The 19,319-nt window shown below is 35.9% G+C and overlaps 1 protein-coding gene across 1 annotated transcript; it reads left to right on the top strand.

Annotated features, from left to right (window-relative positions):
- Window positions 1-1,140: 1,140 nt before the first annotated feature.
- Window positions 1,141-4,039, top strand: LOC134529491 (tigger transposable element-derived protein 1-like). The gene is made up of 2 exons (XM_063363631.1): window positions 1,141-1,352; window positions 2,086-4,039. The coding sequence occupies exon 2, from the start codon at window positions 2,088-2,090 to the stop codon at window positions 3,897-3,899; it is 1,812 nt and encodes a 603-aa protein (XP_063219701.1). The 5' UTR covers window positions 1,141-1,352; window positions 2,086-2,087; the 3' UTR covers window positions 3,900-4,039.
- The last annotated feature ends 15,280 nt before the right edge of the window (window positions 4,040-19,319 follow it).

The following is a 19,319-nucleotide window of genomic DNA, read 5'->3' as shown; positions in this document are numbered from 1 at the left end:
ATAATAAAATTCGCACACCATGTGCAGTTCGATCCAACTTGAGAGATAGGATAGTTTAAATCTCAAATTATAGTCGCATTTTTAATTTATTGCTATTTATTTGTCTGTTATTATTTGACAGTCACAATTATCTGTTAACTCCAAATGATTCTAACAGATGTCGATACATTTCGACTGGGTTGAGTAAGTAATCAATAGATGGCGCTGCTATGGTAAATCTACGAACGTGTCATATAAGCTACTTTTTAAATTTTTGGTGTTAGCATGTTACTTAGACTGAAGTGTAAATTGAATTCATATTATAATGAAGATAATACAGTGAAATTAATCCTGTTTTTTACTTATTTGTGCTTCATTGATCAAAACTTTATAATTTAATTTGAATATATGTATGCAAGTATTATCACATAATTATAAAATTTAATTAAAATGTCAATGCAAAAATGATACACAATTTCCTACACTTTTTCAATAGTTGTACAAATATTTTTTTTATTGTTTTTATTTAACCTCTATTAAAAAATATTTAGCACTTATTATTTCAATGTGCTATGATAACAAGTTTTTCAGATTTTTTTTCTTATATTTAAACGATTAAATTAGTATTTCAATTCTTATTGAAATTATTATTTAAACTCTATAATTTAAATATGTACATGTCAGTATTATCACATAATTATAAAAGTTAATTAGAATGATTTTCAATTTTTTTCAAATATTTAAACGATTAATTTATTATTTTCAGTCAAATGCCATGGAAAAAATCTAACCTTTAACAACGCGAGCACTTTCTTACTGTATGTATAGATTTTAATTTCGTATTGCATTTTATTTTTTATTTTTTTAGGTGATTACAGAAATAAGACAATTATATCCTTCGATATCGTCAGCTGTTCCATCAATACATTGTTGATATGTATGCTAAGGTCGAAAGCGAACGCTTGCGATTCCTTCGATTCAACCAGGCAAAACTACGATCGGAAGAATATATTCACTTACGAGATGCTGTTGCTGGAAACATCGATGGAATTTTAAATCCCAATGACATCGGTAATGCTTTCATTTTACCTTCAAGCTACATCGGCAGTCCACGGAACATGCAGGAATACATACAAGATGCGATGACTTACGTAAGGTCCCTGATGGTAATATGGCCATGTTGGTAATATGGCCATTTGGCTGCCATTGACTTAGTTCGCGCGGATACCGATAGAATGTGCTGGCATGTTCTTCGGAACACCATTGTCGAGAGCTCACAGAGTTTCCGAGTCCGGGCAGCACGCACACCACCTGGGAGACGCCATTTTCATGGGTTTTTGCTGCGAGCAGAGAACTCTTCTTATTTTACTCCGGTAAGTTTATATTTTATTTTAATAGTGTACTACTAGATATTGTCAGAAATTTGATGTCTCAGTGCGTAGATTTCTATACTTATTTAAATGTATTTTAAAAAGATTTATTACCTTCAACCATTTAAAAACTATAATCGACTTTTTGAAATGTCACCCAGGTTGTTAATATGGCCAACCATGTGGCCATATTAGCTGCAGTTGGCCATATTAGCAACATTTTGTGAATGAAATGGTTTATACATACTGTATGGCCCCTCGTAGGTAAATTGTTATTAGTGTATGTGATTTTATTATTTATTACGAGTTTATTTATAACTGTAATTAATATATACCTTTACAGAGACAAGTAATAAAAATTACAGAAAAATGTGTACCTCACACAGGATACCTACCTAAAATGACAACTTAAAAAAACTCCTTAGATGCCATCACTGGGTATATTTAAATTGTTTTTGTCTGGTGCATTTTTGCGGGAAAATATTTATTAAAGTGCACAATGGAAAATATATTTTTAAGAATAATATGTAAAAATGTAATGAAGTGAAAATATCATGAAACTTTTTTTGCAGGAAAATATTTATTGAAAGAGCATACTGGATATTATATTTTCAATAATTCTATATAAAAATTAATTAAATTACATAAAAAAATCCCGATACATTAATTATAGCGCCAAAAATAATAACTTATAATTAAATTGTAACTAATGTTAATTCTTTGTTTTTTGTTTCAGAAATGAATCCCTTCAATCCACAAAAGAAGCGGGGTAGTTGGACACAAGATGGACTCAGCAAGGCAGTAGATGCTGTAAGACTTGGCAACCTATCTGTTAATGCAGCAAGTAAAAGGTATGTCGTGCCTAGGCGAACCCTTCGCCGTTATCTTTCCAATAACCAAGATGTTAAATCAAAATTGGGTTGTAAGGCCACACTCAAAACTGAGGAAGAGAGGGAACTTAGCAGGAGAATAATTCGTCTAGCAAATGTTGGTTATCCACTCACATCAAAGATGCTCAAGTTAAATGTTTTTAAATACTGCCGTGAAAATGGGATAACTCACCGGTTCACTAAAGAAACTGCAGGTCGCTACTGGTTGAATAACTTTTTGGCCAGAAATCCTGAAATTAGCAAACGAAAAGCTCAAAGGCTAAATCCTGCCCGAGCTCAAAAGCTTAACAAATTCATAGTTGGAGACCATTTTGAAAAATTACAGAATGTCCTTGCTGAGAACAAGTTTTTAAACTTCCCTGAAAAAATATTCAACATGGATGAGAAGGGTTGTAGGTTACAACTGCACAAAGATCCAGAGGTTTTGGCGAAAAAGGGGTCAAAGCGCGTCCACATTGTTGCAAAGGAACGTGGCGAGAGTGTTACTGTTGTAGCCTGTGGTAATGCTACTGGAAATGTCATTCCCCCAATGATCCTATTCCCTGGATTAAGAAAAAATCCAGCTTGGGAAAAAAATTTACCTACAGGTTCAACAACAATAATGACTCGAAAAGGTAGCATGACAACCGAATCTTTTGTGTCCTTCCTGAATCACTTCTCTAGGTTCAAGCCAAGTGGGCCTTGTCTTCTGATTTTTGATGGGGCTAAGTCACATTTAGACTACAGCATATGTGAAGTTGCAGAACAGAATGAAATTATTTTGTACTGTCTTCCGTCAAACACGACTCATGAGTTACAGCCTTTAGACAAAGGTTGTTTCCGAAGTTTTGAGATTTTTTGGGATCAGCACACACTCCTTTATTTTAATATGCACAAAGAACAGCAAGACATTTCTAAATTGAACTTTGCTGATGTTTTTACACCAACATGGGAAAAGTCCATGACACAAGCAAACATGAAAAGTGGATTTAAGGCTACTGGCATTTTCCCCTTCAATCCGTTCGTGATTCCAGAAGAGGCCTTTGCACCCAGCATAGCTACTGAGCTTCCACCACCTAACACAAAAATGGCAGACGAAACTGTAACCGCTTATGCGTTGCAGGAACAACATAATTCCAATGACGACCATTCATTGGCAGGTCCGTCTGGTCTACAGACAAATGTTAGCCAGCTTGGTTCTAGACACAGCACCAGTTCATCATCTGATTCAGATATCACAGGAGACTTGGCACAACCTTCAAGTTCTTCAGATTACTCTGATAGTTTGCATATTCCCGAAAGTACTGCAAATCTGTCCAGGCGTGGTTCCATTGGAGAAATGCTACCTACACCAAAGAAAAAACGGAAAACCACACGGGTTATGAAACCTGCTATAAACAACAGGGGTGTTGTACTGAATAAATCTTTATTTGAAGATAACAAGGATGTAAAGTTAGATAGCAGCAAGAACAGTGGAAACAGCAAAAAATATAATACAAAGTCTGTTCGCCAGATAACTGCTTCAAAGAAGTCTGAGAGTTGGTACTGTGCAATTTGTTGCAATGATGAAGTGAAGGATATGAGACTGTGCGGAGTTTGTGAAATATATGTCCATGAAGAATGTGTTGGCCTCACCAAAGATGACAAAGAGTTTTTTATTTGCCCGAAATGTTTATTATAGTGTAAATATTTTGAAAGAGACCAATATGTTACTTGTTAATATCATATTTTATCTACAATCAGACTTTCATTATCAAAAAATAATAAAACTGTATTTTTATATGTTTTAAAAAATATATTTGCTGTTTATTCTTATGTATGTATAAGTAAATATTAGTAAATATTCATCAGAAATACAATTTATTTATGATTTGTGCTAATAAATCTTAATTTTCAGCTTCCTATAAATCATTGGCCATATTAACATCACATGCTTTTAATATGGCCCAAATACATGTATTTATTATTTTGCAGTTATTTTATAATGACATGTATTAAAAAATGTTTTGTTAATGGTTTTTGACAAGAAAAACCCTAGATATTATGTCCATCAAACACTTTTGGGGATTTCCCGAAAACTAGATAAAATAAAATTAAACAAAGCTTAACATGGCCATATTACCATCAGTGACCTTACGTCATTACGGCCGACCGGATTTATTTATTACATTCACATGTAATCCGAATTGGGAAGAGATACAAACTTTACTATTGCCAGGACAACAAGCCATTCATCGTCATGATTTAACTGCACGTGTGTTTAAACAAAAATTGAAATCCTTAATTGATTTTATTGTTAAATATTCAATTTTTGGTATCACACGTTGTTGGCTGTATACGATAGAGTGGCAAAAGCGAGGTTTGCCTCATGCCCACATTTTGGTTTGGCTTAAAGATAGAATCCGTCCTGAAGAAATCGATCAAATAATTTCAGCCGAAATTCCAGACCCATTAATTGATCAAGAATTATTTGATATTGTCACCAAACACATGATCCATGGGCCATGCGGTGCTTTCAACATGACGTCACCGTGCATGGAAAATGGAAAATGTAAAAAAAACTTCCCAAAGCCGCATACGAATGACACGATCACGGATATTGATGGTTATCCAATGTATCGCCGCAGAAGTACTGAGAATGGTGGCCACACATTTACAATGTGACTGCCGAACTTTCCAAATCAAGTTGAGTTTGATAATCAGTGGGTGGTACCATACTCACCACTACTTTCAAAAACTTACAAAGCTCATATCAATGTTGAGCTTTGCCGTTCTGTTAAATCAATTAAGTATATTTGTAAATATGTAAACAAAGGCAGTGATTTGGCCATATTTGAAGTACAAAACATAAATAAAAATGACGAAATAGCACGATACCAAATGGGCAGATACATTAGCAGCAATGAAGCTATTTGGCATATTCTCAGCTTTCCCATCCACGAAAGAGATCCTGCTGTCCAACATCTGGCAATACATCTTGAAAACGGTCAATGTGTATACTTCACTGAAGAAAATGTTCTCCAAAGAGCGTTCGAAGCTCCGAAAACGACTCTAACTGAATTTTTTACATTGTGTCAAAAACCTGATGTTTTTGGCCAATTCGCGAAGACATTGGTGTATGGTGATGTTCCACGTTATTTCACATGGAACAAATCCAGTAAAAAATGGGAGCCACGGAAACAAGGAAAACCACATCCTTCCATTACAGGCATATTCAAAGCTAAGACATTGGGGAGACTTTACACGGTACATCCAAAGCAACGTGAGTGCTTCTATTTACGTTTGTTATTGGTGAATGTTCCCGGACCAACGTCTTTTGAATTTTTACGAACAGTTAATGGTCGAGTATTCAATACATACCAGGATGCATGTCGTGAACTGCAATTGCTAGAAGACGATAACCATTGGGACTTAACGCTTGCTGATGCTGCGTTGACATCAACACCGAATAACATTCGTCAGTTGTTTGCAATTATTTTGACATGTTATCCCTCGCAAGCACAAACTTTGTGGGAAAAATATAAAAATTGTATGACAGAAGACATCTTGCACCGAATTAGACAAACAAATCAATGCCAAAACATAGATTATACACCAGAGATGTACAATGAAGCATTGGTCTTGATCGAGGATTTATGTGTTCTTATTTCAAATTTACCACTTAATCATTATGGTATGCCATCACCTAATCGTCCAGCCACCGACTTAGTCAATACCGATTTACAACGAGAAAATCAATATGACCATGGAAGTTTAGCAACAATTATCATGAACAGTGAACCATTACTGACAGCAGAACAAAAAATTAATTATGATCGGATTATGCTGGCTGTTGCTGCTGAACAAGGCGGTTTTTTTTCTTGGATGCACCCGGTGGAACCGGTAAGACATTTTTAATATCGTTGATTCTTGCCAAAATACGGTCGCAACAAAAAATCACATTAGCAGTAGCATCGTCAGGCATTGCGGCTACTTTACTGGATGGTGGGCGAACAGCACATTCAACATTCAAGCTGCCATTGGACGTTCATAATAAACCAGATGCAATGTGTAACATCAAAAAGAATAGTGGAATAGCTGCAGTGTTGCGGAAGAGTTCTATAATAATTTGGGATGAGTGCACAATGGCACACAAATATTCACTTGAAGCATTAAACAGAACTATGCAAGTTTTAAACAGCAATAATAAACTTTTCGGTGGTGCTATCTTACTTTTGTCTGGTGACTTCCGGCAGACCTTACCGGTTATACCTCGCTCTACTTTCGCGGATGAGATTAATGCATGTTTGAAACAATCATTCTTATGGGGAAGTGTTGAAACACTTCGATTGACCATAAATATACGAGTACAATTGCAAAATGATCCATCAGCACAAATATTTTCCGAACAACTACTAGATATTGGGAACGGTAAAATAGAACTGCAACCAAATACGCAATGCATTAAACTACCAGACAATTTTTGCACTGTTGTTCAGGATAAAAATGAATTGATTCAGAGTATTTTCCCGGATATACAGAATAATTATTTGAATCATGAATGGCTTAGTCAACGGGCGATTTTGGCAGCCAAAAACGTTAATGTTGACGAAATTAACTTCCAGATACAACAGTTGTTACCAGGCGATCTGATGTCTTTTAAATCAATCGATACTGTTGTTGATGAAAATGAAAGTGTAAATTTTCCGATTGAATTTTTAAATTCATTAGATATCCCTGGAATGCCACCACATAATCTTCGATTAAAGATTGGTTCCCCTATTATTCTCCTCCGTAATTTGAATCCACCTCAATTATGTAACGGTACGCGTTTGGTCATCAAAAAGATCACCGGAAACATTCTTGAAGCAACCATTTTGGCTGGGAAGTTTAAAGGAAAAGTGGTCCTGCTGCCACGTATTCCGATGATACCATCAGATTCTACCATACCCTTCAAAAGGCTACAGTTTCCAATTCGTTTAGCTTTCGCCATGTCTATAAATAAATCTCAAGGTCAAACAATGTCCATTTGTGGTTTAGATTTGGAAAATCCATGTTTTTCTCATGGGCAACTATATGTTGCGTGTTCACGTGTTGGGAAACCGTCGAATCTATTTGTGTTAGCTAAAGACAGGTTAACCAAAAACATTGTGCACCGATTGGTGTTAAATTAAATTGAAATTGAAAGTATTTATAATTCAAAAAAATAGATATTAATGTTTAAAAGTTTAAGACTGTCTGCCTTGCCTACCTCATTCATGAGTTTAAGCGTCACATGTTATTTACTGTATTATACTGTAATATACTTATATTTGTTATAAAATTAAATGGAAATATTAAATCTGATAAATTTTTATTTTGTACCTATTGATTTCTGCTTAATATCAAGTGTAAGAACATTTTAATTAATTGTGTTCAACGTACTTCCCCTTCAAATCTCAATCCAGTGAATTTGTATACCAACATCAACATTTTCGTCTTTGTTCGTAAATAATTTCATTGTACTAAAGGGTTATAGTAGTAGAAAGTCAAATAAGGAGATCACCATATTACACATTCTCTTATTGTTCCTCTTAGATTGTTTACTATAATGTAATATAACAAAAACTTTAGCCACACCAACGCGTGGCCGGGTCAGCTAGTATACTTAGGGCCAATTTCACCATGCGGTCGTTAAACAATGTGTTAACTAACGGTTGTTTAAAGTTAACACTCCGTTCTTAAACAACCGTTAAGCTTTTTCATTTCACCACGCATTTCTTACCATTGATTAGTTACACCTTGTTTTAAGTTTTATTCGCCTAGAAGATTCATATAAAGAAGGCGGTGGCGATGCTATATTGTTACGTATGTGTTGCAGCTTGGTGTGATGTAAAATAAAGTGCGCTATTGAAATTTAATATTTGTTTTGAAACATGGGTGAGAGACGCAAACGTTCTGTTAATTTTACTTCGTATGAAAAGGAACTGCTAGTTGAATTGGTTCAAGAACACGCGAGTACAATAGAAAATAAAAAAACGGATGCCGTTACAAATAAAGAAAAAAATAAATCTTGGGAAATTGTGACGAAGATATTCAATGCTTCAAGCCCTTCCACCAATCATTGGAACACAAATTTATGCGCATAATTTCAATATACCTACATTAGTTCACACAATAAATAACCAACTTTTTCTTACTTTTCTTGTGTTGGAAAAGATAGCTGATGTTCAATTTGCTGAAGCACGATTTCAGCTGAATGCTTCGAGAGCCGAAAATGCTTGACAAAGTCAACATCATCATAATCGTCCAGATAGTTTGATCTTTCTTGAACCCATCTAGGCCTTCTTCGCACATTATCATCATCCTCTTAAAAAATTAAATCGTACATTCGCGCGGCCATTACGAGACACAACTCCTCTTTAAAACAACTGTTTAAGACTTAACCGCCCGAATTTGGGCGGTTAATGTTAAACAACTGTTAACGAACTTAAACACTGTTTAACTTTTGGTGAAATATAATTCACAACTAAACGATGTTTAAGTGTTCTTAACCAATGTTTAAACTCCTTAACCGGCGATGGTGAAATCTGCCCTTAGTATTCCTACTAGCTTAAAACCAGCGGCTTCGTCCACGCAATTTCAGAGAATAGTCAAAATCTTACCAGTGAAAAAAAGTAAGTGATTACTGCCAAACATTTTTACTAAATAGACACAATAAATTTGTCAGATATATATTATAACAAAACCGTTTAAGAAAGATATTTATAAGTTTTTATGTGAAGGCCTTTTTAATTTTTAGTATTTATTAATCATCTTATTTTAAAACTTATTGTTTTTAGAGTGTTCGAGGATATATTTTACATTATTGAAAACACTCTTACCTACTTTTCATTTCATGAGGCAGACAAAGAAAAAAAATTGTTTAGAACACATATATTTCATTTTAACTATGTTTATGCCATAGTTTACTCTAACATTTTCATTAACTATGGTTAAAGCTATGCTTTAAATAGTTAAATGATTCACCTTTTTTAAAATATCCTCCAATTATTTATGGCTATTTGATACAATCTCATCTTTAATTTAAATTTATAGTACAGCTATCACATTTACTATCCAACATATTAGTTGATTATAATTGCCTTAGTATCGCTTAGACAAAATCCCAAAATTTTACCCCTCTCCTCTTTTCCTACACGGATCCAATGTAAAAACTAAGAACTAAATAAATATGGCAATATCGTTTAACAAAACAAAAACAAGACTAATCCCGTTTTTTCCTTTGTATATCAGATGTTAACTATGAAATAATTATAATAAACTTATATTTATATTGAATTTAAATTTATCTTGCCAATATTGATTTAATGAATTCCAAACCATTTTTATTTTTAAAAAATAATATTAATTCCTTTTACAATCTAAGAGGTTATATTTCGGAGAATATTGAATTAGATAAGATAGCATAATGTATGTTTATTTATCATTCCTAATATGTTAAATTAAGTTTAATTGGATCAGAAGCTATTATTTTTAAGTGTAAAAGCCATATTTACAATATTTCACCTTTTAAACAGTAAAACTTTACCAAGTTGTAAATAAAGAGTAGGTAGATTTTTCATGCTATAAATCATACCACATGACTTAAAATCCCGCTTGATTAGTTTCAGAGATACGACTTTTATAACAAAAAAATTTTACCGCCTGTTTACCACTTTTGCAGTCGAATATAGAAAAATGGTAAAGATTAATACATTATATTAAATCATTATGTTGTATGTTTTATAGCTAATTTTTTTGCATTGTTCTTAATTTGCTTGGATGTATGATTTATTAACTTTAAAAACTAACGTGCCCCCGTTTCACTGGTTTAGGGGTTGAATATCGAAAAATGGTATAATACTCTACGTAAATAATTATTTTCGTTATGCTAAGTTTCTTACATCCAGCTTTATTTTCTATGGAGATATATATTTTTTATGATAAAAAACTTATTCCCTTTTCACACTCTTAAAAGACTAAATCCATAAAACTGACGGGAAAAAAAATACAAGCCGTTGCTAAATATGCTTCACGTTAATTTTTAACTTCTAACCCTTTGATCTAGTATATTCGGAACAATGAATTTATTATCTTTAAACCAAAACCCAAATACGTTACTCCCTTTAGGGGCGCAATCATGCAAATTAGTAAAACAATAAAAAATATTTATAATTTAACTTACGTCTTATTTATTATGTTGCTGAATTACGTTTTTTTATTAGATGAAAACTTGCCCCGTTTACACCTCCAGTTATGGACTAATTTTAATAAACGCAAAAAATAAGCTATATATAATCTAGATGTAAGTTTTTTTAGTTTCTTACTTATAGTTCTAATTGAATTCGAAGTGTTAGTTTTTGTTATAAAAACACACATACACCGCTTAACAAACTTAGGGTGTGAATTTCGCAAAATGGTAAAATTGTGGTTGGTAGTTCTTGTATCTATGTTTATTTCAATTATTGGTGCCCATTTTTATTGTACTTGATTTAATTCGAAGTTAAAATTATTTATCCTAAAACTATATTCACCCTTAGACACCCTTTATGGCTGGAGTCTCAAAAAATGGTAAAACTTTGGTTGGTAGTTTTTGTGTGTATTAATGGTGTTTAGTATTTCTTATTTAACGTTGGGTAACTACGGAGAACTAAATATTATATTCAGAACATAATTAGTTATTTTTCAATACTTAGGGGTTGAATTTTGCAAAATAGTAAAATTGTTGTTTGCAGTTTTTAAATGATTATTTTTGGAACCCAAAACAATTTTTTGGCGATTAATAAAATTCCGATATATAATTATTAATATTAAAACCATAGTTACCTTTTTCACCCTTTAGGGGTTTCATTTAACAAAATGTAAAAATTACTGTGGTATTTTTCGTATGTTTAGCAAACAATGTTGGATGTAAGAATTTTAGCATAAATAACGTAAATAATTAAATACGTAAAATCCTTTTACCTTTTTTTAAAATAATAAATCATATATCCAGGCAAATTAAAATTAAGTTAAGAAACTGAGCAAAAATAACGCACAAAATTATGAATTAATATCATGTTTTACCCTTTATCTTTTTTCTATTCTCTACAGAAAAATGGGTGAAAAGTGGTAAATTGTTTTACTGAAAAAATCGCATCTCTAAAGCTTATCAAGCAGGACGTAAGTTATGTGATATGATTTATAAACATGCCGAATATACACACTCGTTTTTACAATTTTCTGAAGTCAAGTTAAACGAAATTTAAGATATTGTAATGATTATTAAACATACATTCATCTTCCTTATGTTATTCAAAGTTCTCCGAAATATCACCTCTTAAGATGTAACAGGGGTTTCTTACTATTTTATAAAATAAAAATAAATATCAAATCCATTAAATGTTTATTGGCAAGATAAATTCATACTAAATATACACATAAGTTAAAAATAATAATTTTTATTTCGCATTACCTGTAAAAAGAACCAAAATATCGGGGTTACTTTTGTTAACTGTTATTGCCTTATTTATTTGACTCTGAATTTTTACATAGGCATTAGTGTGGGAAAAGAGGTGAGGGATAAAACATTTGGGGATATTATTTAGGCAATACTAAGTAAACTATGAATCAACATATTATTTGGATATAAATTTGATATCTGTACTTTTATGTCAAAGATGCATTTGTATCATATAGCCTTTAATAATGGGAGGCATTTTTAAAAAAGGTGAAATTATTTAATCATTTTAATCTTGTCTTTAACCATGGTAATTGAAAGTGTTAGTGTAAAAGATTGCATAAACTTAGTTAAAATAAAACGGGCGCACGTTTAACAATTTTTTAAATTTTCTACCTCATGAAATGAAAAGGGGATAAGGATAAAATATATCACCGAAGACTCTAAAACAGAAGTTTTAAATCAGATACTTGATCTATATACTGAACAATAAAAAGGCCTACGCATATCCACTTTAAAATATATCATTCATAAACGTTTTTGTTATGAAACAAACAAATTTACTGTGTGTTTATTAAGCATAAATATTTGTAATTACTCACATACTTCTATTTCAAATCATATTTTAGCAATACTCTGAAAGGACGCGAGCAAAGCGAGGGTTTTAAGATAGTATATATATTTTTAGAATGCTAATTGGTAGACAACAAGGTCACACCCTTTGTGGATTACATGTGATTGAGTAACTAGTTCTTCTAGTTTATAACTGGCTTAGGGTCTTCAAGAGCACTGCGAAGGAGATGCGTATGTGCTTCAAGTCTACTTTTCTACCCAATGAATCCGCAAAAAAACCGTGGCTATAGCTCTCAGCTGTATACTTAGAAGCGCATGGCATTATAGTTAGGGACACCTGTATTTCGCGAATACATTTCGTGTCTAGGTACATCGCAAAACACCATAGTTTTTTTCTTGTAGTTATTGGCTGTGGTCGGTGAGAGGTGTTTTCCCGTACTTTACGGGGCGAATGGGAATGTGGATACCGTACTGCTGCACGCACACGATTCGCCATTACTCTAAGAAAAAGCCACAGTGTTTTGTGACATACCTTGACACGAAATGTATTCGCGAAATACAGGTGTCCCTAATTATAGTTGATGGTTCGGGACACCTGTATTTCGCGAATACATTTCGTGTCAAGATATTTCACAAAATACTGTAGCTTTTCTCCTGTGGTTATTGGCTGAGGTCGGTGAGAGGTGTCGTCCCGCTCTTGACGGGGCCAATGAGAATGTGGTCACCATACTGCTGCGCCCTCACAATTTGCCATGACTCTTAGAAAAAGCTACAGTGTTTTGTGAAATACCTTGACATGAAATGAAATCGCGAAATACAGGTGTCCCTATTGATGGTAAACTTCACTTTTATGACGCAAGTTAGTAGCAAAAAGTTATTTTAAATCTGGTTATTTTTAGTCCCTCCCCTTTTCTGGCATGGTCTCGCACCCCATTAAAGTATAGCGTCATCGGGGTCGACTAGACACCCAATGGCATCCTAGTTATGCTACTTGACGCAGACGGGCCTCCGGGAGCCCACAAAATTCTCCAGAGGGACAGAGAGTTAGATGGCAAAGCGCCGTGGAAGGCGCCATTGCTAGAGACCTGCAAAATTCGCGGTTTCGATGGCCTTCAGGATAGACTGCACATACCCCTGTACACTCGGGCAAATAACGCAAGTTCATTGGCTGCCGACTTGTAAGTCGTCTCAGCTTGTTTGTCTGTGATTCGATCCTTCTTTGGTTGAGGGGTTTATAACTGGTTTGAGATTCGTTCAGATGAACAGTAAGCCAATGGCAAAATTATCTAAGAGGTATATGTGTTTGAATTCTAGCCTATCACCGAATGAATCCGCGAATTTTGCAGGTCTCTAGCCATTGCTAATCGGATTAGACGTGTAACGGTAATAGACCCTGCCCCACCAGGGCCAGGCCTCCAGTATGCTCGTAACAGCATGTTGACAAGTGTTTCATTGCATTTTATTATTAATAAACTTGATTTTAGTTATTTTCCCTATGCCAATATTTGCATAAATATTAAATATATGCTCATTCAAGCGAAAAGGTATTCGGGCCTCGTCATTTTCGTATTCAAACCGGTGTGTCACATATTAAGCAATTTTTTTTATATATGTAGCTGTACATACCGTATGTGTGTTTACTTTTGTGAGATAAGGTTCTTTCAATTTTAAATAAATGTCGCCGAGCAGACGTTAAATGTCGGGTCGCACAGTAGTGAGTAGTGGAAAAGAAAATTATTTATCCATTTGATTAATTTGCAAATATTTTTGCTTGGATTTTACTTACCTAATAATGCTCGCAGGCTTTCACGGCCATTGTCTGAAGTAGCTTGGCTTCTGGGTTGTAGCCGTGTCCTTGGCGAATAATTCACCGACGTTGGTGAATTATTCGCCAAGGATACGGCTACAACCCAGAAGCCAAGCTACTTCTTTTACTTACCTGATTCTGCAACCTGTCCTAAATGTTTTATTAACAATTTATTTTCTTCGATAGTTTTCTTGTGTAGTGAGATAATGGAAACTCGCCTCTCACCAGGTTCAATTCCCGACGGGGTTAAACCCCGATATAGATCGAAAGTGGGAAACACGGCGGACGTTTCCTGTGGGTTTTCTCAGGGTACTCCTACCAATTCATTCCATCGCTGCTCCATCTGATCTCAGCTCATGCATTCTCCCGCCAGGTTTCTTCGTCGGGTAGGGAGCCAGATTCCTGTAGACCCTGCCTCAGGCGAAACTACTACATGTAGAATGTTTTTTCCCCCAGTGGGAATCCTAGTTGTTGTCATCGTTGTAGCTACAATCCGTGATCTTTCTAAATGCGAGTCTTCATGCTAAAGTTTAGCTTAGACTTGTGCTTTGTGGGTTTTCAAGAGTTTTATGTATGGTTGGCATTGGTTCCATGGCATTCAAAAGCCATTTGTCGGACGTGGACAGGACGCATAGCTTACTGGCATATGCCCTCCCTCTTCAAACTGTTGTGTACTTGGATTTTACATTTTATTTCACATCTTATATTGGGCGGCATAACGCAACAGAGTGTCGGGAAAGGCTGGGTGCGCTCTAGCGACTGGTCCACGCCTGAATGCAGGGGCCTAACACACACTGTACTCTGGTGCTGCTCTACTTAACTATTTTTGATGTAATTATCGTAAATTAGTTTTTGTAAATTTATTACGATATTCGTCTTTGATGTATCCAGCCTAATTAAACTGATCCTACATATATTATTTGTAATTGTTTTCAAGTATTTTCAGGTTAGATTACAATTGTATGTTTATTTTTTTTTTAGTGGGCGTGTCTACGTTATACATAATTCATTCCATCTTTAACGAATCATTTTGGAGTTGATGCGGTATTATATTTTGTGTCAAGTTGTGTTGCAAAGCAATATGGGGCAAGTGGTCCTTGTCTTCGATCTCTAGCGCACAACCGCTACGTTTACACTCATTTAGGGGTTTCCGTGTTAGTACTGACGGCTTTGGTACTCATATTGTTCTGTAGTCTATCTCCTTTTTTTTCTGCTATGAGAGTTATTCCATATATTTCGGAGTGGGGTGATTACTGTTCTTAAAAAAATAAGTTCGACACTCCAGTGGTGTTTTATTGAAACATTTCCATAACTTTTTAAACCACCCTTTTGCCGTAAAGATGTTGTACCATGATAAATGGATGCAGGAGAGAATGTGTTAGCAGTCATTTATTAGTCTGTGTATCCTGTATTTTATAATATTAGTTCTCCATTGCACAGTCTGCTGCGTCGATAGCTGTTCTTGGATGTGAGAGGGGAGAGGATAATGGCTAGTTTCCAGTTGGCCTTTTTTAACAATATTTTCCAGGAAATATTACGTCATTTCTCTGTGTAGGTCTGACATTGGCTTCCATAAGTTTTCCGTTCATATGTAGGTAAGAATTACACGGGGTTAGATGGGGAGGGGAGAGGTAGGGAGAGGTAGCTTGGGCAAGCTTAAAAGTTTTCGGTGTCTTTGGTGCAGGAATGTCGCTCAAAATATGCGATTCATATATTATTTTCTGTCTCGTGTAAATGTCTCTTGTTCTTTTCCCGTTGTTCCTCGATAATGCATTTGACTTAGTTGCAGACGCAAACGACTCACATGTATCCTAACAGTTTACTTATTTGTTTTTATTCCTTAATATGTGTAAATAAATATTTGTTTTCGGCGCTTGACTTCTCTACAACTTATTTACTACTAATATTTGTTTATAAGTGTTTCATAGAGCGAATCTGGCCTCGGTGTATGGGTCATACGGCTAGTAACTTATTTTTGAAAGGCGTAATTGCAAAAACCAAAAGGCACAGCTCAAACATTTACTTGTTCCTTTCCTTCCCGGCACCTATAGCTGTGAGGTCGCTGTGTATCAGCTAAGGCTTTTGGATAGGTTAGGGGAAAGAGGGGGTTCGATTCTTCGTGCGGTGTAGAAGTTCAACTTGAAGCTTCTATTCTCCTGGGCGGCACTGGGAGAGGCGGCGAACTGTTTACTTAAGAAAATGATTTAATTTCCCTCTCAGCACTGGGAGGCCGCTGTGGTCTGGCTATGTGTGAAGGAGAGAGTTTAGATCCCTCGTGCGTTCTACAAGTCGAACTGAGTCAAGCAGTTCAAAATTTTTTTTCTCGTCCTAGCATCAGGCATGTATGAAAAACAAAGTAATAATTTTCACTATATACTTTTGAAAATTTAATTTATTGTGTACTTTCCTCTCTCGGCCTATCATCAAGCAAGCAAAGTAAACAAAAAAAGTATATATAGGTATATGTGTATCTCTTAAAAAATTCATACATCTTTAATATATCTTTCACGGCCTTGTTCCACAGGTCACAAAATTATTAAATACTTCACATTTCGTACTCTAGGCAGTGCAGCTAAGACCTAGTAAAAAATATTACATTTTTAATTTCATACTCTAAGCGGATCAAACGAAAAAGACCTAGTGAAAAGTACTCAGGCCCTTTAAAAATAGCAAAAGAACAAAATAAAATGGGACAGTAAAATAATTTTTTTATACTCTTGGCAGAGTGAACTGCCTAGCGCCGATTAAGGCATTTGAATAGGTCCAATGCCGCTGCCCGGCATCGAATCAACGACACAACAAAAAACTACAGTTACTTAACATTTTAGCCATGTTAAATTTCTTATTTTACACTTCCGTAATTTTTTTTTTTGAGAAGACCATCGCTCATTTGAGTTATTTCTTTCTGGAAAGCAGCTTATTTCAACTTATTTCAACTAACATTCTACTGTAGGTTAATTTTTCTTTTGTATCCCCGTCGAAACTTTATTGAAGTAATTCAACCCGGGGAAATTCGCTAATCCGGCACGGCCATGGTCCCCGGACGTTCCGGGCCGAAGAACTTTCGCTGCATTCCGAGTTCTCTTGTCTCTCGATCGCCGCCGTTCACGGCTCCGGAGCCGAGAGGTCGGGCGGGCAACTCCTGGCGACCGCAGCGAGCAGCAAGTTGAGGCGGCGGCCGCCAAGTTGAGGACTCGGTTAGCAGCAGGCCCCTGGAGGCGGCGGTCGGACTCCTTCGCGCCGCGCGCCTGCTTAGCATTTCAAAACAGTCCCGGGCTCAGAGCTCCCACTGCGGAGCGCGCGTCGCTCCCCAGCCTTCCAGCCAGCCGTTCCCTTATGCACATGTCCGCACTCTGGCACACGCCCAGGTAGCTCCTCCAACAATTTTTACAACATAACATTTTCGCCTTGCAGTCACCCACAGGTCGTAAGGATCAAGAAGAATTACATTTTTACCTGTGACCAAAATCGTACCGAAATTTAAATCTCAAACAGAGGTTCTATAACATTTTAATTTAAGCATGATCCAGTTGAATTAAAGTGGGATTCCTTGACTTAAGTCGGCACGGATCTCGCCCCGTTACCTGTCATCTTGCGGCCCAGCCAAGAGCAGGATTCCATGAGAGATTAAACCTTTGGTCCTCACCCCAAGAGGTTCCAGCTTTTTACTGAAGACTGAACCACAACACCTGTGACGAAGTGAACCATCAGGTGTAGTGAGTGGTTAACCCAATAAACACATTACAAGTTATAACATCCACATCACTGTCCTGGCTGGTCATTCGTCGGTCATTCTTCACATAATGTCTGGAGACCTCAAGAAGCACAGCATTTGTATATTTGTCTTCTTTTTGTGCTGCACTTCTCCGCCAGGATGATAATATTGTCACGTTTCAGAATATCCCAGAACTGTCTTATTAAGTGTTAGCGTTGTTTGTTTCGGACTCTGAGTGGGTGTTGCAACTCGGTAATGGTGGCGCGGTGGCGCGTGCATAGATATTTGTTGTGTTATCGCAACACACTTCTATGTGCAGCGTCACCACAGCTGTGTCATCGCTCGACGGTAGGAGACCGGGGCAGGTTGGCATCAGGGGCACGTTGGCACAGTCGCTGTAGTTCTCTAAACAGATGCAGTAAAGCGCCACCAGTACTACGCGAGGTGCGTCAGTCGAGTGTCTTGTCCCTCCGTTGACGGGACTGAAAAATGTGACTTTTCAGCGGAAGAGAGAACATTTTGTGTTTATTGAACATGTAAGTAAAATTACAGTTTAACTTAAAATCCTAAATAGCATTGTATATCAAGAAGAGTTAATTTTGTTCTGTTGATTTATTGAGAGTAATTTAAAGAAGTAACCAAGGAATGGGGCACATTGGCACAATGAATAAGGGGTAGGTTGGCACACTGTGCCAACGTGCCCCATAACTCAAAAATTTATTAACATCCCATTTTTATATCCCGATAATGTTTAAGCAATATTAATAATAATAAAAATAACAAATGTTTTTATTATTTATAATATATTTTTATGTGTATTTTATAACTAGTCTATTCAATGTTGCTTGCAAAAACTGAGGATGAATACAAAAAATAACTGTTTGTTTGTTCCTAAGATTTCACAATGGTGCGCACATACAAGAAGAAGACTACCAGGGGCCAAGTGTCAGCTGAAACAATGGAAGCAGCTGTACTTGCTGTAAAAAGAACGAACCGTTCAATAAGGGGACCAGCTCAATATTTCGGCATACCATATAGGACTTTGGATAGATATTGCACTAATTATAAAAAAAAAACATTCACTATCTGGGCCAGCATCACCACATTCTCTTACATCCCCACAACCTATGGCAGCACCAAAACAGGCTATGGCAGCACCACCACAGCCTATGGCAGCACCACCACAGACTATGGCAGCACCACAACAGCCTATGGCAGCACCACCACAGCCTATGGCAGCACCACAACAGCCTATGGCAGCAACACCACAGCCTATGGCAGCACCACTACAGCCTATGGCAGCACCACCATTATAGCATTTGGCGAATGTTCCTGCATCTTTGCCCTGGGTGCAGTTTAGCTATGCTAATTGTTTTAATTTATTTAATATATCTTGGCATCTCTTTGTATGCCTTTTGAGAACATACAGTGCACCAAGTGTCATAAATGGGCACAATAAGACTGCATTTCCGGTGACACTCTATTTTATGTGTGTTTCAGATGCGAGAAAAACTTATGAAAGTGATCTTGTTTACGGACTTATATTGTTCAAAGAAACAAGTTAGTT

This window comes from Bacillus rossius, chromosome 2, assembly GCF_032445375.1.
Source record: "Bacillus rossius redtenbacheri isolate Brsri chromosome 2, Brsri_v3, whole genome shotgun sequence".
Classification (NCBI taxonomy): domain Eukaryota; kingdom Metazoa; phylum Arthropoda; class Insecta; order Phasmatodea; family Bacillidae; genus Bacillus; species Bacillus rossius.
This window is presented reverse-complemented; position numbering and strand designations above follow the sequence as displayed.

Coding starts and splice junctions, on each gene's coding strand:
- LOC134529491 (XM_063363631.1), top strand. CDS start 2,088: ATGAATCCCTTCAATCCACAAAAGAAGCGGGGTAGTTGGACACAAGAT.